The following is a 23,594-nucleotide window of genomic DNA, read 5'->3' as shown; positions in this document are numbered from 1 at the left end:
GAATTCAACAAGGGATATGTAAAATTTCAATTTATAATATATTTATTATGAAAATAATCAATGAGTGTACGCAATTTTCGAATGGTAATTAAGTTAATACAGCTGGAAAATATTTTCAAACCAACAACGTTGAATATATATATATATATATATATATATATATATATATATATTATATAATTGGTTAATAACTGAATTTCTTGAGTTGATAAAGTTTTGATTATTTGCCTGTAGATGTAGAGAAACTTTGTTCATAAAAAAAAATAGTCTTCATCTATTAAATGTCAATAATATATAAATTTCATAAAATGTCAATGTTAATTATTAAGATAAAACTTTAAATATAATTAAATAATATGATTTGTATTTAAGTTTTATCCGATAGTGAAATACATTGACTTTGATGACATTTAGGTTGACGCATGAATTTTGAAATGAGTTTTGGAATGGGTGATGGAAACATAATAGTGGGAGGAGACAGGGAGGAAACTTCTGCTTTGATTAAGGTAGCATTCGTAGGTTTTTACCTAAAATTGACTACGAATTTTGGTCACCTTTACTTGCTAGCGATTGTTTGTATATTCATATTTTACATATTACTATATTAGTATATTTATAACCATAAAATAAAGATCGGAAGCTTAAGGTTTTGAATGTGTAATTTAAGTTAATTGACTGTGATAAAATATGAAGCATTTGATACTTTTTAGTAATTACTAAATTCGGGAATATATATGTTGAAAAGTGAAAGCAGAAAATCCATATCCGTAAAAATAAAAAAAGGATTCAGTGCAATGAACCGAGTGGGGATCGACCATATTAAATGTGCTATAGAATTACATTCACAACCGCGTTGACATCATGGCTTTGGCTCATATGTACTATCTTTTTTTTTTTTTTTTTTTTTTTTTTCTTGTTCTCCAAGTTTAGACAGCAGATATGGATTTGGATGTCAATCTTATATTAAATGAATTTTTTCAATGGTTAGATACAATTAATGTAAGTTTTTATATATTTAAATAAATTATGTGAGAGAAAAAATATCCGTTTTGTGCATGTTTATTGTAAAAAAAATTGCAAAATTTTTTTATAAATATTTTTTTAAAAAAATTTGTAAGGAAATGACACTTTTTTAATAATGAAAGACTAAATTAGAAATAAAATCAGTAATTTTTTTAAATAGTAACAAATTATTATTATTACTATTATTATTATTATTATTTTTTCTGTTCCGCAGAGATAAGTAATAAAATATTGTATTATATATACAGTGTATAATAAATATGCAATAATAATATATTTTGATGATTTTAAGAAAAATAAAACAAAATATTTAAATAGAAAACTTGGAGATTATAATATAAATGGACTAACCCAGTGAGTTGGATTCTAAGGGGAATGTGTGAAAAGATCTAATCAATTCAACTCAATTCCTTTGACTGGTGACATGGCTGATCAAATGAAACAACACATATAGCGTCATCCATGCACACCAATTTCAAGTTTCAAAGTTTTTGAAAAGAAAAGAAAAAAGTATATATTCTTTTAATGACTAAGTGTCGGTGGAAGCGGAGAAATAAGGGATAAATTTTCTATTTTACATTCTTACTAACGACAAAAGATTATATCCTTAAAAAAAAAAACCGACAAATTAAAAGATATATTATTACAATAAATTTATATGGACATTTGTCAAAATATCAATCAGGAATTTTCATGGCCTAAATATATATTATTACAAATATGTCATCAGAATCCACCAAAATGAGTTGATGTATATGTCTTGCTGCTAGTGATGTGATCAAGATATTCACTATATCATTGTCATCATAATTGCTAATCCCAAATTAAGCATCGCTGGCACTTGAATCACCAGCAATGATGTTACTTTACATGAACTTTGAAGCATAGTAAGAGATTCAGGAAAGGTCGAAAGGAATGAACATGTAGCTCTGGCTCACAGGCTTCCTCGTGCCATTAATTAGCCTTTTTCTTTAACACTTCTGAAAGGACTTGATCATCTTCCCCTTTCGGTTTCATGTTGTGTAAATAAGAATTAGGGTTAGGTTAAATAATGACATTAGCATGACCGAAGAATTAAGCAGATACGACAGGATTAGTGGTTGTTGTTCATGAAAAGCAAATATATGCTCACCATCACCAGTTATGTAGTGGCATTTGTCTGCCTCGCAATTCGTAACCAAAAGTCAAAAAGGGCAGAGATCGATCAATATATATTATCTACATATATTATATTAAAGCTTAATTTTTAAATGTTTATTTTTTATGGATACACGTTAAAGAAGTCTAGATTAAAAAAATGTTAAAATAATTGTTATGTTAAAAGCCCAACATTATCTAATATATATTGTAAGTAATAAATATTTAATTAGACATGTACTATAGGGGGAAAAGGTGAAATATACCTTGAAACTTTGATTTCAGCTTTTGTGATGAAGGCAGAGAAAACCACTAAGCAAAACTCCAGAAAAGAGAAACGAAATTTAACGTAGAAATTCTTCTTTTAAATGAAAACTAAAAAATATCAGCAACGACCCCACAATATGCTATTCTTTTAATGTCTCACCAATCTTATCTCAACAATTTCCACCATATTATCTTGGTCTGCCAAAAGCGGTGTTTCTTTCTTAGGTTCTTTGGAGCCAAAATTAATTGCCAATTCTTCTTTATATGATTCTCACTTCTCACTTCTCAGATGTATGTACATGGTTGATTTTATTATTAATTTAAATGCCTTGCCATATTACCATATACTCGCACAAAAAATACATTATATACAAGATCACTTCGTATTTCGATTTAAGGATTTTTAATCACAACTAAAGGAATGAAGGCCCTGCTGATAGTATCGTTGCTGAAAGTGAGCAGTTAATATCACTATATAATAGTATTATTTATGGATAAAAATAATAGTATATCTAGTTTATGAAAGAAAGTGAAAGCAGCAAAAAAATGAGAATGAGAAAGAAAATAAGTAAAAAAATAAAATGATTTTTTTAAAGAAATTTGGTAAGAAATTAGAAAAGAAAGAAATCAAAATTATATATAAAAAATATCCTAAATAAAAAATTAGACTCATGATAAATAAGAATTAAGCTTTTTACAATCTTATTTTTAGAAGATAATCAATTTATTTGTTTTTATTTATTTATTTTGGTTTTCGAAATTATTTAAGACATTAAAATTATTATTTGCACTACTATTTTATGTATTTATTTAATAATTTGGCTTTGTGAATAGTAGGTAGATTACTAATTGGTGATCAATTATAGATAATATGCTTTTCAATATTTCTGAACAGTTACATTTTTAATGTGTATCTGTCTAAGGGCACATTCATAATCTTCTGGTAGTGTGAAGGCTGAACGAGATTTCTAGACGGTTGCTTCGAGGGGAGAGGGTACCTGCAAAAGGTACTCCGACGCTCAAGTCAGAATAAACATGAATCTTGATGGGAATAAATGAACAGTGACATACCTCATTTTACGTGACCTATTTATACTAGTTATGATGGGTCCTGAGCGTGGTGGGCCTCCTCTGACATTTATCAAATTAGGTAATACGATGCTAATCAATTGATTATGCCTTAATCACGTGTTTATCCTTGTTAATCATGATTGTTTTCTTAATCGCTATTTAGTCATCCTGGCCGCTGGCCGAGCTGAGGGATGTAAGACTAAAGTTGTCCTTTCGGGTCTCGGCCTTCGGCCGAGCCAAGACGTTGTTAGGCCAGCTAGTTATGCTAACCTGGCCAAGTCTTTTGATGTCTTGGGCGCAAGGTGCCTTATGGGTTCGACCATCTCAGCTGTTGACGTGTCCGAGGGCCGTGACGTATCAATTGAAGTAGAAGCTCTTGTATTTGGCCATGACCGAAACTACTGCATGGAGAATACTTGGTCTCAACCATCTAGATGGTCGAGAGAGAGTCACGTGCCCTTTCACGTGGTCGATGTGATCTTCCTAGTAAATAATGTATCTAAATTTTATTAAAACTACTTTTTTAAAAGAAGAAATACAACTCTTTTTCATCGGATCCACCCTATATATATAGTGTACTGGTCAGCCGAGTTGTCAACTTGTCCCTCACCAATCTGCTGATTCGGTCAAAGGTTTACCAGCCTAACCAAGCAGTAAACTCATGAGTGTCGAGTTCCTCAGCTCGGCCATGAAACATGGACATCAGCCCAAAGAGGCCACGTCATCAAAATACAATCTTGTCACCGCATCGCAATCACAAGGTAAAACCCTAACAATGTCAATGTGCCGGTAGACAATAAAAACCCTAATATCACCAAGGTACATCTGCTATACATACGAGACATCTACACATGGCAGTACGGCAGAGAAGCATACGCGAAGGGTCACGACCCCCTACCGAGCTCGACATTAACTCCTTGACCCACGGTCTTCGGAGCTTGGGGGCTAGTGTACTATCCGAGCTCGAGCTCGGCATCTCAGCGCAGAGTGACCTCGGACACGCGCTAGGCCACGTTAGCCCTACACCCAAATTGGTCATAAACTGATCTCGGGCCCAAGGCCCAACGAAACCCTAATTCACACAAAGGTACGTGCATTTACTTATACGAGACTCACACTCCCACAAACATAACTTTAGCATCGAAGTCTCTTTTGCAGGTATCACCCCCATCTTGGAGCATCAAGCTTACCAGCGAAGGAGGCTCACCAATCTTACTCGGAGGATCATCTCTACAGCAGATTTCCGGTAAAAACATATAGGAAATCATTTTTTTTAAATTATTTAGAAGACAAAATTGAATTTATTACAATATTAAGCTTAAACTTAATGCAAATATACATGAAATTAATCAATAAAATTAAGTTTATACATAATAGATCCACACTATTATCAAAATAAAATAAATATTTTCCTAAAAGAAGCATTATATATATATATATATATATATATTCACTATTTACGAGTCCTTAATATCGAGTTTAAGTTTAATTTATTTAAATAATTAAGTTAATTTCAATCTTATATTTATATATTTAATTAAATAATCAGTAGAGTCGAATAGTCCATAAATAACTTGGCTCATATATACATCTATATTTGTGACTATGTAGAGTGAGATAGAGATGTTAACCCACTTTGTTACTAGTGAAAAAAAAAAAAACCTTTTAAAATATCCGTTGTTTTCGACTTTCTAAATCGATTTCAGGGAATACTAGAATGAACTAACATAGAAAATAATTTCCAGTTCGGTTGTGACTGCTATATATCAATTCTTGTAATATCCAAATCTAGAAGGTTTATTTCTTAAATAAAAATTAAATCACATGTGATGAAAATATTCACAAATTAAGTAGACGCTAACAACATTCTAATGCGATTTCCGAACAAGGATGCATGCATGTAGCTTTTCTTGTGGTCTTTTTTATTTATTTATTATTATTATGATAAGCTGCTTTCTCATATATAAGTTTTTTTTTCTTCACATTCTTTTTTCTCAAAAGGACTTTTTAGATGATGAGAAAATAGTTGAGTGTGAATGAGTATGTTCAAAAATCATACTTTTTTAATACTTAGAATGAATATATATAGGTAATATATATATATATATATATATATATATATATATATATATATATATATATATGTGTTTTCTATATTATGATATTTGATAGGACTTCAAAATAATTATTTTTCTACTACATATTTGATGATTATTGTTAGAATTTATAATTAAAGTTACACACCATTAGAATAAATGAATGAACATGTGGTTATAAATATATGAATATTTTTATTGATACTAGATTTTTAAATGATGATAAAAATTAAATTAATGTAAAGATATATGGATGCATAACATATGGTATACATGTTGTACCGTAACACAACTGTGTCTCTAAAGAATCTTTGTTAATTCAAAATGCTTAATTAGTTTTGTCAAGATTAAAATATATAAGAATTTCTCAACCTTACAGCATATGCACGCACTCATCCGACATTAGTCATACCGAACATTATTATTCATTGTTAATTTTGAATAAAATAACTCAACGTTTCATTATATTTAAACTCAAAATAAATTTAGATGTAATTTAAAATGGCGCAATGATTTCTTGGCCCGAATAAGCAAGCTCTCAGGAAAAGTATTTGCGACGTATGTAGAAAGTATTCGATATGTCATATGTGAAGGGATCAGGCCAGACACATAATCACGTAGCCTCATTATTATATTAAGCTAAATTTGAACAAAGAGGATGGTGCATGTCCTCGCTATATATGCAAAAAGAATGGACATACATTAATCATGTCTGGCTCAATACTCCTAACTATATATTTCTTTAAAATATATAGTTTAAATAGAAATAAAGGATAAACATGAAGAGAAGAATTGCCTTTTGGCATGCATTAACTAAAAACATAGCAACAGTGAATAGAGATAAGCAATATGGTCTTGTGCTCTCTGTGGCCCTTAACTTTGTGAGAAACTAATTATACCATGTACCCTACTTTTTGAAAAAGATTAAACATGCTATGATCATAGTGGTCTATAAATTATTGAAACAGGCATTGCCTTGACAACTTTTGAAGTTATTCTCTGATCGATCTTCTCAACTTTCCTTAGACGATAAAACATGGCTACGCGAGGATCTAATCCCAGGTTTGTGCTCATTGTGCTGCTAACTCTTGTTCTGTCATTGATCATGTGCCAAGAGATTGTAGCAACGGGAAGATTAAGAAGCAAAGAGGGTTGTGGCATTGCATGCCATGGCAAGGTCACTGGCTCACATAATCCTCTAGAAATGGAAGAACATGATCAAGCTCATGATGATTATGATTATGACTTCTATAGAAAACACGGTGATATTCCAAGCCCCGGTGCTGGTCACTAAGGTAAGAGTATTGATCTCTTCATAGGACTATATTGTTTATTAATTAATTAAAATATATACATAAGATTAATTAAGTTTGTCCATTCCCTTCTTTTCTCTTCTTTATTTATTTTTCAATGTCCAATTGGTCATTTGGTGATATTGTTCTTGGTAGATGAGTTTATGATTATGTGCTGTACGTGATGGTTCAGGAGACCAACCGTGCCGAAGATGATGCCAGGGAAGTTTGCTTCATATGGATTGTGGGTATTTTAGTTGGTGTTTACTGTTTATAATGACATACAAATTGAGAATATATATATATCATATAAATTGAATTAATAAAAATTTGTTAATTTATATATAGTGAGGAGGAGATGCAATGTTTTGTGTATTTTATTTCTGTCAAAATAAATAATAAATGGTTTTTTTTATCCTTTTATTTTGCCATTTGAATTATCTGAATAATCCAGTTCTTAATCGGTACGAAATAAAGATGTGAAAGTCTTGTCTGTTTGTTTCTTTTTAAGGTGGACACATCGTCTGTTTCTTCTATCTTTTGTCTGTAACGGGGCGTCATATTTTCCTTTTAGAAGTACTGATGAAATGTTGGAAGAAAGAATGGCCACACACTTTAATAATGCAGAACTGGACCGTTTATAATTTGTAAAAAAGAAGAAAAAAAAATGTTTTCAAGACCAAATATATCATTACTCCTTACAGACAGGGAAGTGCTTGCTTTCAATCCCCAAAAATCATGTTTTATATCTGTTACTTATAAAAATATGACGGGTGTAGTTTTTATAAAAAAATTAGACAATTTTTTAGTTGTTTAAAGTATATATTTCTCTATTTATAAAAATTAAAACATATTTAATCCTTTATCAATAAATATTTGTGGAGGTTCTATAATCAATCAGCTTATATAGAAAGTTATAAATGTTGTAAAAAAAAAAAGGTAATAAAAGTATCTCAAAGATAGTATTAACTAGAAGAGTTATTAAGACTAATAGGATGAAAATATTTATATTTTATTTAATAAAAATATTTAAAAGTTATAAATATTTGTTATATCAATTAGTATTGTATTTGATTTTTAAGGTTTTATATTTATAAAAATAGTTCATTTTTAATATTATTTTTTATTATTTAAAAAATAAAAGATAAAATTATCTATAATATATATATATATCAAATTAGACTATTATATTTATATGTGTTATGGATATATGAAAGAGAAACTTTTATTCATTTTCCTCTCTCAATTATAATTCTCTAACATCCTTTATTTTTTTAATTATTTAAGAATCCGGTGCGTTCAAAGTAAAGGGAAAGGATGAAATTTTATCGGAAGGGAAGAAAGAAAATGACATATTAGAAATATTGCTTGATTAAAAAGAAAAGAAAATTTTAATAAAATGAAAAGAATATATCTCTTTTCTTAGTCATTTACAAAGAAAAGAGAAATATTTAAAAAAATTAATTTACTTCTATATTTTTGTAATTTAAAAATACAAATAAAAATATTTTACACATTATACTTTAAAATGTTGCAAAACACACCTATGCTCTTCAACTCCTCCGGTCCTAATATTGTAGGGTAAGTTAAAATTAGTTAAAAGGGATCTCATTTCTTTTCATTCATTTCTTATTTTTTCCTAAAATTTAAATCAAATAAAAAAAAGTAAACAAAACATTTGATCTATAAAATTTAACTAATAAAAAAGTATTTTTAATATTTCTCTATAAATAATAATGGTGATAATATATTATTATTAATATTATTATTATTATTTATTTTATATTAGTGTTCTAAAATTTTGTTTTAGACTAATTTAATTTGATTGAGAGATAATAAAATTTAGCGAAAAATTAATTACATAAAAAATTATATATATATATATATATATATATATATATATATATATGAGGAGGGTTCAAACGATACCGGTGTAACTTTTACTAAGTGTTACACCGCTCAATAACTTTATATTAAATGTGAATTTTGAAAATTCAACCGTTAGATTGAAAGTTCATATCTCTTAGATCATATATGTCAAATTTTGTATTAATCTAAGATGATTTGATACTTCATTCTCATAAAATAAAATTGACGTCATATATACATTTTAAAATATACTAAAATATGAACACTTTGATTACCTTTAAGTTATTGTTCAATTTTAAAAAATTTGATATATATGATCTAAGATATATGAACTTTTAATCTAACAATTGAATTTTATATAAAGTTATTAAGCGGTATAACATTTAGTAAAAGTTACATCTAAACCCTCCTCTATATATATATATATTCTCTAACACAAGTCACCCTTGGCCTAGGTCAGAGGGGTGCAATGACTCGGGCTAAGACGAGTATAAATTTTTTAAAAAAATATATGGTTATGTAAAACAGTTTTTTTTAAAATATTGTTTTACATAATTATGTAGAATAATTATAAAATTAGCATTAAAGTTATACTTAATTATTATTATTTTGGCAGCCTAATTTTTTTTTTGGAATGTTACAACAGGAGTGTGTTTAGAAAACCGCGGGTTTGGGTTTAAAACACCCTGCAGGTTTATACTACTATTATTTAAACCCAAAAAGTTCAAGAAATTATATAATTATGCAGTAAATATTTTTTTTATATAGTTTTATATAAGTTTTATAAATGGATTGAAATTGCTATTTCCTTTCACGATATTTTTTTTTAATTTTTTATTTCTAAAACAAAATGTGGCATGTAACTAAAAAATAATACTCTCTTAGTTGTTAATTTTTTTATATGATTACTTAAAAAATCACATGCACCTATCATTTAATTTTGATCTAATGATTCAAATTTCTAATTTTTATTTCCAAAAAAAAAATCTCATTTGATATACTTCATATATATATATATATATATATATATATATATATATATATACTTAAGCTTTTTAATCTTTATATAAATTTAGATTAATAATTTCTTTAAAATTATTTTTGTTTATTTATTTATTATTAGATGACAAGTTTAATGTTAGGATACAAATAATGTTTTATATCAATAAAATAAGAAAAAAATAACAATTTAAATCATACATATTTCAATGATAGAGAAACTTTTTGAGAGATCACAAAAAAAATCATAAGGACTTAGATTCAAAATGGATAATATCTTATAATTATAAAATCATATATGAAATAGCCTTATAAAATTAACAAATAATAACCCTCCTTTAAATATAAATACATCCACTCAAATAAATACTGATAAAGTAATTCCAATATTTATATTTGAAAAAGTTCTTAAACTAGATAAACCTTTAAAGGAAAATTAAATTAAGTAAAAGGAGTAAGACTTAGGGGGGTGTATTGGATTAGGATTTTAAAGGATTTTTTTAGTTAAAAAAAATCCTGCGGATTTTAAAAGACTTTGTAGGATTTTCATGACTTTTAAGATTTTGCAGGATTCCATAAGATTTAAAATCAGGATTTTAATGAATTCTGCAAGACTTTTAAATCAGGATTTTAATGGATTCTGTGAGATTTTGTGGAGTTTTGACATTTGATAAGATTTAAAAAAATGCATACATTCAAATTTCAAAAGAGTCAAAGACAAAAATAATAAAAAATAATAATAATGTCTAGATAAATAATAATGATAATTCTCCATAATATCCTATCCTCTTTTTATAGCATCCACTATCAATTGTAACAATTCATCGGAATCCTCCTTTGTCCAAGCTTCATAGTTTTCTTTCTCTTTTCCTTTTTCTTTATTATTTCCTCTTGAATCTCCCATTTGAATTACTAAAACAATATATGTTGAAAACTAGTTATATAAATAATTATAGATAAGAGACAAAATCAATAAAATTATATTATATTATTATTTTTAGAAGCATACCAATCATACAAGATCGAATATATTTTGGTTATCTAAATGGATCAAATACCTCAGTCATTATAAAAAAAATATGTAAAAACGAAAATATAGAAACATAAGATAATTTTTTATATAAAAAAGAAATTAGTATATTCGATACTGAGAAAATATTTAGATATATAATTTTTTTTATATAAACGAAAGTATTTAGATATAGAGAATATATATATATATATATATTATTTTAGTTATATATTATTTAATAATTTTTAACGATATTTATAAATGTAAATTATTCTAACAAATATTTTAACAATATTTTCTTTTTTAAAAAATAAGTTAATGAAGACATAAATCCTAAACCCTAAAAAATTAGGTACTGCAATGTCTTATGTTAATTTTCTTTTTTTAAAATATAAAAAAAAATTTAATTTCACAATATAACAATAAAAAAGAAAAATTCATAGTAAAAAAAATAAAATAATTGTTGAGTCATAAAAGGATGAGGGATAAAAGTAACAAATTCAAGGGAAGAAGAGAGTTTGCAGTTTTTATGTTGAGAGGGTTCTTTCCCCAGCTAAAATTCATTTTCATCTCATTCTACTCACAGAAACCCTAACAAATTCATCTTATATATATATATATATATATGAGGAGGGTTCAAATGACACCGGTGTAACTTTTACTAAGTGTTACACTGCTCAATAACTTCATATTAAACGTGAATTTTGAAAATCCAACCGTTAGATTGAAAGTTCATATCTCTTAGATCATATATATCAAATTTTGTTAAAATTGAACAACAACTTGAAGGTAATCAAAGCGTTCATATTTTAGTATATTTTGAAATGTATATATTACGTCAATTTTGTTTTATGAGAATGAAGTATCAAATCATCTTAGATTAATATAAAATTTGATATATATGATCTAAGAGATATGAACTTTCAATCTAACGGTTGGATTTTCAAAATTCACATTCAATATAAAGTTATTGAGCGGTGTAACACTTAGTAAAAGTTACACCGGTGTCGTTTGAACCCTCCTCTATATATATATATATTGTAGAGATTATGATATCAATTTCATCTTTCACCTTTTTCTTTTCTTGAGGTGTGTTATAAAAAAAAATTGTCACTTAAAATTTGAAATTTCAAGCATTTTTTTGTGTTATATAAAAGAACAAATTCAACTGCATAGAATAAATAAAGCAAGTCAATTAAAGAGAACGAACAGAAAAATAGAGCAAGTCAATAATACTATCATTTACATATCAGAGTTTCACAAAATAGGGGAATGAGATGAGAACAGTACTACAATATTATATATGAGCAATGAACAATAATGTAGTATTATTAGTAGAGAAAAAATGGAGAAGACAGGAGCATAAAAAAAATGAAAAACTCACTTCAAAATTCTTGAAACACTTGAAAAATCACTTCAAACAATCCTTCAAAATCCGATGGGTTTGGATGGGATTGTTTTATGAATCTGGTATTTATAGATAACACTAGAAAGTCCTTCAAAATCCCTCTCACACAACAATCCTTTAAAATCCTTATATTTTTGAATACCAATGGATTGTTTTTAAGTTGTAAAAAATCTCAAATGAATACCAGTGAATTTTAATGGACTCTTTAAAAAATCTTGAAAATCCAGATTGAATACCACTGGATTGTTTTTAAGTGACATAAAATCTTGATTGAATACCAATGGACTTTTTTACTCAAAAAAAATCTTTTAAAATCTTACGAAATCCTAAACCAATACACCCCCTTAAACTTTAAATTTAAAAACGTATATTCAAAATTTGTACAATCTGTAAGACTCAATCTATTTCCATTCCTATGTACCAAAAAAAAAAAATCATTTAGATGGTGAGATCAATGATTTGCACACCTTACTTTTTTTACTGTTGAAAACACAATTGTCAATTGATTATTGGCTTATTGAAAAGGCTTTAGAATTTTGTTCTTAATACGGGTGCAAAGAGCCTCAAGATAAAAAAGCCCAAACATAGGCCCAATGCATAACTAATGAGACCCATTTGGTAGCTAGTTAGAAATTCCCCAGATTTGAAGTACAAACTGAAGGACAGCATTGAAAAGCAGAAACAAACGATTCCGGTGTCATCAAACATTGTTACTCCACCAATCATAATAATTTGGGTTAAGATAGATTTATGTAAAAAATAATTATCAAATTTCAACTGAATTAATCCGATTTTTTTTTTTTTAAAATAGAGAAGATTACAAATATGGTCGCAACGAGGATTGATATAGGTCATCATGCTTCTAACTACTCCAATTCTTCCCTACCCAATTACTAAATTAATTCTAGTGGTCCAATTAATCCGATTAATAGCGGCTTTGTTTTAGTTACGAAAATTAAAAATTATTTTAAAACACATCTATCGTAAAACTGTCTTTCACCGACTAGTATCTATCGTTTTTTTTTTTTTTTTTTTGCCACTTTTAGCTCTTCGAGTACTCTACCCTTTGCTTAGAATGTGTTTGTGTACTGTTCCGTTAACCGTAATTCACTTTTTTTTTTAGTCTATCAATATGTTGTTACTTCTTTGTCTTGTATTTTGGAATGCACAAACAAACGTTTGATATCTTTCTAATAATAATTTAAACACACACTTAATTTACACATTTCATTTCTTTCCACAATAAATTGTTATTAATTTTTTATTTTTAAAATAAATTGTCCATGTTGACTCAGGTCCCAAATTTGTCACTTGTATATATAATTACATGGTTTAAATTTATTATTCTCATTCTCACATAAGAATTCATTCATATAAAATTTGTCCTTTCTCTACATATAAATAATGAGGGAGAGAGAGTAAGAGTGAAAGGATCTTTCTTGAGTACGTAAGAATAAGAGAAATAAAATGGTTTTCATTTACATATTTTTAAAGATTTAGCAAATATGCTTATTTGAGGGTTTCATTTTTTATTTTCAAAAATTAAAAAATAATGAAAATTAGTTTGGTTTATTTATTTATTTTTTAATAAAAGCATGCTCATATTATTTCAAATTAGTGTTTACAATACAGGACATGGTCAGGTTTGTAGAGTAAGGATAATGATTAAACTTACATGTTCTTGTAATAATGCGAGTCATTAGGTTGACTTGTCTTTTAATTGATATAGGTCTAAGGAAGGTTTTACATTTATACATGATGGTTCCATATTCAGTGGTGTTGAGAGATTTGTTATAGATGTCATATGTGACTTGTTTACGATCATTTTCAATGAAGACTTGATGGTGACCTTCCCATTCACTTACTTTTGGCATGTAGAGTAGAAAGGCTTTTACAAAGTGTTCCTTATTGTCTCTCAAGCATGCACCCTAATCCAAAGCTTTTGTTTTAAAGGAAGAATGCAGCATTGATGTTGCATTTCAAGTAACCTCCTGAAGGGAGGGGCCATTTGGTGGTGTATTAGCTTTGTTGTTTGTGGTCGATAGTCTTGTACAAGTTTTGCTTTTCTTGATTTGTGCAAGATGTCTTTGGCAGCTTGGATAGTGTTTCTTGGAAGGTTTATTGCCCCAAAGGGCAGCATTTCTACTTCTTCAAATACTCCATATGGTCATTGATTAAGTTGGAGACGTGAGTTTCCATTTTCACTTCACAAAAATCGGTGATTACTGCTTTGAAGGAGTATGCGTTGGAGTCTTCAAATACAAAGATTTATATTCAAATCATAATTAATTTTTCACTCCTTTAAAACAAAAATAAAAAATAAAATCTTTGATTGAAAATTAATTTTTAAAACTTTTAAAATTAATTTTGAATGACAAAAGTTACCAGCACAAATGATTTGATATTTATGTTCATTTGTAATTAGTATTTTAGTCATTGTAGTGTACTTGTTAAATGTTTATTATATATAACTAAAATTTATAATAAATTATATACAAATAATGATTATATTTGAATATATAGATCATATTAAAAATTTATATTAATAGATATTTAAAATATATAAATTATATTTTAAGTTTATGATAAATAATATATTATAGAATAATATTATTTTTATTTATTAATAATTTATTTTAAAAATTTAATTCATAAATAATTATAAAAATAAAAATCGAATTAGATAAGAAGTTAAAAAGAATTTATAAAAAATTTCTTGTTAAAGAAAAAATCTTAAAATGTTCTAACGCCCGAATTAAATAATAAGTTAAGTTATTTTAAAAAAGCTCTCTTGTTTAAAAAAGAAGTCCTAAAATTTGTATAAAATAAAAATTCATAATTAATATATAAGAGTTAATCATTAAAGTTCAAATTTTAATTTGGGCCTATAATTTGGGCCTAGTTTTGTGATCATATGTGTCACTTTACCCTTAAATGGGCTAACCTAATTGAAAAGAGTTATTTTTTAGTTATTTCAAAAAAATTAGAAGTTTTGATTGACTACATATCTTTCTCTCATTATAAATTAAAATGGTTATCTTAAAAGAAAATATTTTTATTGGACTATTATTTAACGAGAGTGTTTTATGGATTTTTTTCTCAAGCTTTCATCTATTGCAATTTATCAATAATTAAAAATAAATATGAGAGTATTTTTAGTTTTAAACTAAATTTCATTATTTTTTAAATTACCGATAATTGAAAATAGCTTTGCATTATACTATAAATTATTTATTATAAGTATAAAATACAATTTATATGTTTAAAAATATTTAGTTATTATAAATTTTAATTATATTATAATTTGAACATTTAAAATTATTTATTATAAAATTATAACTATATAAAATAAGGATTTAGCTCTTCTAAAATAAATGAGTGTATTTTAGAAGATAAAGTGCACTCACAATTGTTGATTAAAAAATTAATAATTGATAATCACGATAAAATAAAATACATATATAATAAGATTTAAAATTAATTAAAATATCTATTGTTGATTTTTTAATAAAAAATTATTATTACAATTTATCCTCTAAAGTAAAATCCCTTCACTTTAAAATACTCAAATCCATAAAATAAACATTTATAATGTTTATGTGCATGTGCTAAAATATTACATTATATATTATTTGATATTTTCATAATCAATAAACTAAAATTTTGAATACTTCTTAAATATACATGTTTTCATATGTATTTGTAAATATATAAAAAAAAATTCTATATATATATAAGGAGGAATTCATTTATTCCAAGAATAAGTCTAATGTTCTACATCAATTTTCAACGATCCAATCGTTGAATTTAAACTTTTTAATACATAAATCAAATCTGTAAATTTTTTAAAAATTTAAAAATCATTTGATACTTCGTTTCGTTAATTCAAATAAATGTATAAAATGATTTCATGATTATCCGTCAATTTGAATGAATAAAATGAAGTATCAAATGATTTTCAAATTTTTTAAAAATTTGTAGACTTAATCTATGCATTAAGAACTTTAATTTCAACGGTTAGATCGTTAAAATTTGATGTAGAACATGAGTTATTGAACAGAGTAAGTACTTACTCTTGGAGTAAACGAATCTCTCTTTCTCTCTCTCTCTCTCTCTCTCTCTATATATATATATATATATATATATATATATATATATATATATATATATATATCATAAACCCCAATTTATTCATTTTCATGCTTGATATAACTAATTATTCTCTTTATTGAATAATTAATGTTGTGTAAAAAAAATAACTCTTGAAATGTGTTATTTTTGCTTTCTAATGAAATGTTATTATTTTTTATTTGTACTCTTACTATTACAGGATGTATTATTTACATCAATTCTCTAAAATCATCTACGTCAATTCTAAAATCAGTGTAGAATAAAATGACTTAGAAAATGGATACACTTCTACATGAATTTTTAAACTGATGTAGATTATGCATAATTTACATCGATTTTGTTGGAAAACCAATGTAAATATATACTTAAATCTACATTGATTTTCTTCATAACTGATGTAAATTTATACATAAAGCTACATCGATTCTTGCCTAAACTGATGTAGATTTATGTATAAATTTACATTGGTTATGATGAAAATCAATGTAGAATGTACATCCCTATCTACATTTGTTCTCACCTCAACCAATGTAGATTGATATTTTTTTTAAAAAAGATCTTCTTTAGTTTTAGATTCTTTCTGATTTAACCTGCAATGAATGTATGTATAATTCTTAGACAATTTTTTAATCTATATATAATGAAAAAATATCTTGAATCAAGATTAACTTGGCTACTAAATGACAACAACAAAAATCACACTAACAAATTCAAGATCCTCCCCAATAATGCCTTACCAACATGAACCAATTGACTCTTAAATCAACAATAATATAGAAGACAAGAAATATATGTGGTCTACCTATTCTTGCAATATGAGTGCCTAAAATATATATGATTACTGTTATTCTTCTATACCACTATAAATTTAAAGAAAATAAGAGAGACAACAATTTAGCCAATACAACATTTATAGCCCCTCATTTAAACTTGCAATTTATGCAACTAGTAAAAAATATATGAACAGATAATTAAACCATGCTAAGAAAAATGCCATAGAAAATTCATGAAAATCAATAACATATATAACAGTCAATTTATATTCATAAAAACAATTGCAATTACTAAAAATCAACCAACTTTTTTTGAATAATAAAATGGAACCACAAAGGCACTAACCAACGAATACTAGTCAAGACATGCAATATGAAAATAGATGCAAGTAAAAGTATTTAAAAAAGAAATGCTTTAAGTCAACATATGCACACCCTTTAAGTCATAACTTTTGGTGGAAAGCTTCTCCAACTCGGTGATGCACTCTGTACTAGAGAACCTTTTATTATTAAGATTATCATGTCTTAATCAAGATTAAATAATAAGAGTTTATGATAATCATAATCAGAACATAAAGCCTATAGATTGTTAGGCTATAGATTGGAAAGGCCCATCAGGCCAAAATACATCATTATAAATACTATTGATGTGACAGAAAGACGGGTATGATTATTTAATACTGTAGCATTCATTGCTCCAAACCAAACACTGACTTGAGCGTCGGAGTACCTTTGCAGGTACCTTCCCCCACCCTCCGAGGACAGTATCCGGTCTGCACCGAAGACAGAAGATCAAGAAGGAACGACGAGGAGTGTTTCTAAGCAGGAACATTTTGGCGCCCACTGTGGGGCAGAAACCGAAACGGTTCTCGACCCTGAAGTAAGATGGTAGCAACAAGGAGCCAGTAAGAGAACGCAACCCACCCCTTCGGGATGCCCCGAGATACCACCAGACAGCAGACTAATCACAATGAGGAAGGGATGGAGGAATCCTATGTAGATCGATCTCAACCCCCCAACCCATCATCAGCCATAGAACAGTTGAAGGCCGAAATGCTGGAATTGAAGAGACTTCGGGAGAAGGACGCACACGAGCTGTCACTCCTAAGGAAGGAGAATGCGAAACTTAGGAGCGACAATCGTTCCTGGCATCCATCCCGCGGCACCCCCAACACTCAGTTAACGCATGACCAAGGGGAATCATCAGGATGGTATAAGGAGACAAGCAATCCTCGGCCTCCCGGCGGAGCGACGAAGACGACCATGGATCAGCAACGAAGGCAAGGGAAGACGCCATTCACTCCAGACATTGCCGGAGCCCGGTTGCCCGACAATTGGAAGAACTTGGGCTTAGAAAAGTATGATGGAACCGCTGACCTCGAAGAACACCTAGATGCATTCGTTACTCAAGTTGGGTTATACACCGATGACGACGCCATCATGTGTAAAGTCTTCCCAACCTCATTAAAAGGACCAGCACTGAATTGGTTCACAAGACTCCCCCCAGGATCAGTGGACTCTTTCACAACCTTATCCTCTCGATTCATAATACAATTCGCGACGAGCCGACCCCATCAGCTCACCTCCATCGCATTGGTCAATATTCGCCAAGATAAGAAAGAACCACTGAGAACCTTCATGGAACGGTTCGGGAAGATGACCCTATCTATCCGAGACCTAGACCCTGCAGTGGCAATGCACCACCTCACCACAGCATTAAGGCCGGGGCCCTTCGTAAATAGCCTATGTAAGAAGCCACCCCGAGACCTGGATGACCTGAGACAAAGAGCCACCAAGTACATGCAGATGGAAGAGTTGGCCGAGTTCAGGAATCAGAACCGGCCCGACCTCTTCCTTGGGAAGAAAGAAGCGGAAAAGGAGCAACCTCCAAGGTCTCGCCCTCGAGACGTGCCGGATAGGGAGAGGAATAATAGGGGACCTAGATATGCACAGTACACGCCGCTTAACACAAGCAGAGCCAAGGTGTTGGAGCAGGCCTTGGCCACAAAAGTCCTCACGGTCCCCCGTCGTGCTATGACTCCGCCTCACGCGGACAAAACCAAAACATGCCAATTTCATAGAAACAGAGGACACACAACCGAGGAATGCACAACCCTCCGAGATCTCATTGAAGATCTTGTTAAGTCAGGCCACCTTCAAAACTTCACCCAATCCTCAGGTAGAAAGAGATATGATAGCTACCATGATAAGAGGGAGTCCGGAAGGGGGAACCGTGAAAGAGCACCCCCGAGGTATAGATCACGGGAACGAAGAAAGTCTCAGGAGAGGAATGATCAGCAACGAAACCAGAATCAACCCAGAAGGGTGATAAACACAATAGCCGGAGGCTTCGCTGGAGGCGGAGCCACATCCTCGGCACGAAGGAGACACCTAAGAGCGATCAGATCGGTCAACGCAGTAACCCGGGCAAGGTCGGTCCACATGCCACCAATTACCTTCATCGACAAGGACTTCCAGGGTGTCGATCCGGTGCAAGACGACCCCATGGTCATCTTAGTAGAGATCAACAATTGTATAGTGAAGAAGACGTTGGTGGATCAGGGAAGTTCAACCGACATCTTATATTGGAAAACTTTCGAGCAGCTGGGTATACCCGAGCGCGAATTGACACCTTACAACGAGCCTTTGGTTGGATTTTCGGGCGAAAGAGTGGACACCCGGGGAACGATAGACCTATACACCTACTTCGGGGAGGAACAACAAAAACGAAGGATTAAAGTACGATATGTGGTGATGCATGCTAATACCTCGTACAACATCCTATTAGGCCGACCCTCCCTGAACAAGCTCCGAGCTATTGTCTCCACCCTTCACTTAGCTATGAAGTTCCCCTCTGAAGAAGGAACGGTTATCACTCTGCACGCCGATCAAAAGACGGCCCGCGAATGTTACTTCGCCAGCCTAAAGGTACAGCCAACTCCAAAGCCAAGGCGAGATGTTAATGTCATCGGCAATGTCTGCTAGCAAGGGCCGATTGTAGACCTAGAACTTGACCCGAGAATTGAAGACGAACACAAGGTCGAACCAATAGAAACAACAATCCCGTTTCAACTAGGGAGAAACGAAGAACAAGTGACTTACTTGAGTTCCCAACTATCAGAGGCCGAGGCAAGAAATATCAAGCATATCCTCATGAAGTACTCGGACCTCTTTGCTTGGATGACGGATGACATGCTAGGCATCGACCCAAGTTTTCACTATCACTGGCTCTCAGTGTGCCGAGATGCCAAGCCCATCTCCCAAAAGAAAAGAAAGATGGGAGGAGAAAGGGCCCAAGCCGTAAAGGAGGAGACGACCAAGCTACTCCAAGCAGGATTTATCAGGGAAGTTAAGTACTCCACTTGGTTGGCCAATGTAGTAATGGTCAAGAAGGTCAATGGCAAGTGGAGGATGTGTACCGACTACACAGATCTGAACAAGGCATGCCCAAAAGATGCCTATCCCCTACCACACATAGACGCGTTGGTCGATGGAGCAGCCGGTCACCAGAGATTAAGCTTCCTAGACGGCATACTCAGGGTATAATCAGATACCCATGTACCCACCAGATGAAGGAAAAATTGCATTTATCACCGAGTCAGCCAATTTTTGCTACAAAGTGATGTCGTTCGGTTTGAGAAACGCGGGGGGCAACCTATCAGCGACTCATGGACAAGATCTTTCACCAACACATAGGAAAGTGCATGGAAGTATATGTGGATGACATGGTGATCAAATCTACCTCTGCTAATAACCACATTCGGGATCTTGGAAAAATATTCGATGAGGTAAGGCGGCACCACATGCGCTTGAACCCGGCAAAGTGTACCTTTGGAGTCGCCGGCGGAAAGTTCTTGGGTTTTATATTGTCGAGAAGAGGTATATAGAAGCTAATCCCAACAAGTGTCAAGCCATTGTCAACATGAGAAGTCCACGAAATGTGAAAGAAGTCCAACGACTTGCCGGGCGCATAGCCTCGCTGGCCAGATTCTTACCATGCATGGTAGATAAATCAAGGCCCATAATGTCCCTATTAAAGAAAACCACCAAGTTCCAATGGACCGAAGAGTGTGAGTCCTCATTCCAAAACTTTAAGACAGTGCTACCGCGCCACCACTGCTATCTAAACCGGACCCTCAATTAGACATGATCGTCTACATTGCGGTGTCCGACAAGGCCATCAGCACAGCTCTGGTACAAGAGCGAACAGAATAAATGCCGGTATACTTCATCAGTCGAGTCTTGCAAGAAGCAGAAACCCGATACCAACATCTCGAGAAAACAGTTCTGGCTCAGGTACACACAGCCCGACGCCTCCGTCATTATTTCCAAAGCCACAAAATCGTAGTCAAGATAGATAGCCCAATCGTCAAGGTCCTGAAGAAACCCGAACTCGGAGGGCGGATGGTCGCCTGGTCCATTGAATTGTCTCAATTTGACATTCGCTTTGAACCGAGAGGGCCCATCAAAGCGCAATGCATGCCTGACTTCATAAATGAATTCTCTCCGGAATTACCACCTGAACCATGCTTGTGGGCTCTACACGTAGATGGATCATCAAACCAGCAAGGCAGTGGAGCTGGTGTGATATTGGAGGGTCCGGGTAGCATAGTGATTTAACAATCACTCCGATTCAGTTTTAAAGCTTCTAACAACCAAGCCGAGTATGAGGCTCTTTTAGCTAGCTTGCGTTTGGCAAACGACCTAGGCATCAAACGGGTCAAATGTTGGAGTGATTCACAAGTAGTGACAGGACAGGTCAACGACACATTCCAAATCAAAGAGCCAACACTACTTCTGTACTTCCATGCATTCCAAAAATTGAAATCTAATTTTGAAGACGTCCACGTTGAGTACACACCTCGGGAACTCAACGTAAGAGCCGACCAGTTGGCCAAGCTAGCAAGCAGCAAGAAGGCTAGCCACTTGCGCAACATGATACAACAAGAACTACCAAGTCCAAGCATCGAGGGAGCCGAATGCTTGCACATCCAGCAAGGAAGCCCTAATTGGATGACCGGCATAGTTAACCATCTCTTGATTGGAGAGCTACCCATTGACCCCCTTGAAGCTAAGAAGATGCGAACCATGGCCGCACGATATACCTTAGTAGCTGGAGAGCTATATAAGAGGAGCGTCTCGTCCCCCCTTCTGAAATGCTTAACACCTGAACAAGCACATTACGTCCTCCGAGAAATCTACGAAGGCATATGCAGAACTCACTCGGGAGGGCGAACTCTCGCAGCTAAGGTCGTTCGGGCCGGTTACTATTGGCCGACTCTAACGGCTGATTGTACCAAGTTCGTTCAACAATGCCAACCGTGTCAACGACACGGACCCTTAACGAATCAACCAGTCGAAGATCTGCACTTCATCACGACCTCATGGCCCTTCTCTGTATATGGAATGGATATCTTGGGGCCATTCCCGCCAGCAAAAGGGCAAGTGAAATTCTTGATAGTGGCCGTCGATCACTTCACAAAGTGGATCGAAGCAGAAGCGGTTGCCGTCATCTCAGCGAGCAATGTACAAAAGTTCTTCTAGAAAAATGTCATCACCCGGTTCGGGGTACCTCATGCTCTCATCACGGGCAACGACCTCCAATTCACGGACCGTCGTTTCAATGAATTTCTTGATGGACTTCATATCAAACACAGGATGACGTTTGTAGAGCACCCTCAGTCCAATGGTCAAGCCGAAGCAGCAAACAAGGTCATCCTAAGAGAGCTAAAGAGACGGCTCGAACAGGCTAAGGGACAATGGCCCAATCACGTGCCCGAAATCTTGTGGGCATACAGATGCACCCCGCAAAGCTCCACCAAAGAAACGCCCTTTCGGCTAACCTATGGCACGGACGCCATGATACCAGTCGAGATTGGGGAGCCATCACTGAGGCAGCAACAATTCAGCGAGGAAACCAATGCCGAAGCACTTAGCGTGGAGCTAGATTTGATTGAAGAAGCGAGAGATCAGGCACTCATAAACATGGAAGCATGTAGAACAAGAGCATCCCGGAAACACAGAACCAAAGTTTGACCCCGAGAGTTTCACCAAGGTGACCTTGTCTGGAGAGCCGCCGGGGAAGCCAGAAAGGATAGGCTCCATGGAAAATTAGCCGCCAATTGGGACGGGCCGTTTCGAGTGCGGCACAATCTCAATAATGAAGCTTATAAACTCGAAGAACTCAATGGGAAGATCGTCCCTCGAACTTGGAATGTCACACACTTGAAGCACTACTTTAGTTAGCAAACATTATGTAATTGTTTCGGTGCACTCTTTTCCTTTTCTCAGGTTTTGTCCTCTTATAAAAATGTGAAAGAGGTTTTTCTGAGAAAAGATTTTTAATGAGGCACCACATCAATGAAACAAACCCTTTTGAAGGAATACCTTACATTTGCTCTCGAGTTACTCTAACACTTAAAAACTTGAACCCTCCCGAGTACTCCTACTCGGTCAAGGATGAACAACTAGAACCCTCCCGAGTACTCCTACTCGGCCAAGGATGAAAAACTTGAA

The 23,594-nt window shown here is 32.1% G+C and overlaps 3 protein-coding genes and 1 long non-coding RNA gene across 4 annotated transcripts; all 4 read left to right on the top strand.

Moving 5' to 3' along the window:
- Positions 1-6,010: 6,010 nt before the first annotated feature.
- LOC145958897 (uncharacterized) lies at positions 6,011-7,303 on the top strand. The gene is made up of 2 exons (XR_014434444.1): positions 6,011-6,889; positions 7,043-7,303. It is a non-coding gene; the product is annotated as an uncharacterized LOC145958897 (long non-coding RNA).
- A 10,708-nt stretch (positions 7,304-18,011) lies between these two features.
- On the top strand, positions 18,012-20,063 carry LOC109788714 (uncharacterized). The gene has a single exon (XM_020347512.1). The coding sequence runs from the start codon at positions 18,012-18,014 to the stop codon at positions 20,061-20,063; it is 2,052 nt and encodes a 683-aa protein (XP_020203101.1).
- A 1,230-nt stretch (positions 20,064-21,293) lies between these two features.
- On the top strand, positions 21,294-22,622 carry LOC145959107 (uncharacterized). The gene is made up of 2 exons (XM_083077255.1): positions 21,294-21,681; positions 21,724-22,622. Exons 1-2 carry the CDS (start codon positions 21,294-21,296, stop codon positions 22,620-22,622), a joined length of 1,287 nt encoding a protein of 428 aa, XP_082933381.1.
- Positions 22,623-22,736: 114 nt separating this feature from the next.
- On the top strand, positions 22,737-23,114 carry LOC145959105 (uncharacterized). The gene has a single exon (XM_083077251.1). The coding sequence runs from the start codon at positions 22,737-22,739 to the stop codon at positions 23,112-23,114; it is 378 nt and encodes a 125-aa protein (XP_082933377.1).
- The last annotated feature ends 480 nt before the right edge of the window (positions 23,115-23,594 follow it).

The sequence above is a fragment of the Cajanus cajan genome, chromosome 6 (assembly GCF_000230855.2).
Source record: "Cajanus cajan strain Asha chromosome 6, NIPB_CcT2T_4, whole genome shotgun sequence".
Lineage (NCBI taxonomy): Eukaryota > Viridiplantae > Streptophyta > Magnoliopsida > Fabales > Fabaceae > Cajanus > Cajanus cajan.
Note: the sequence above shows the minus strand (reverse complement) of the source record. Positions and strands in the feature narration are given on the sequence as shown.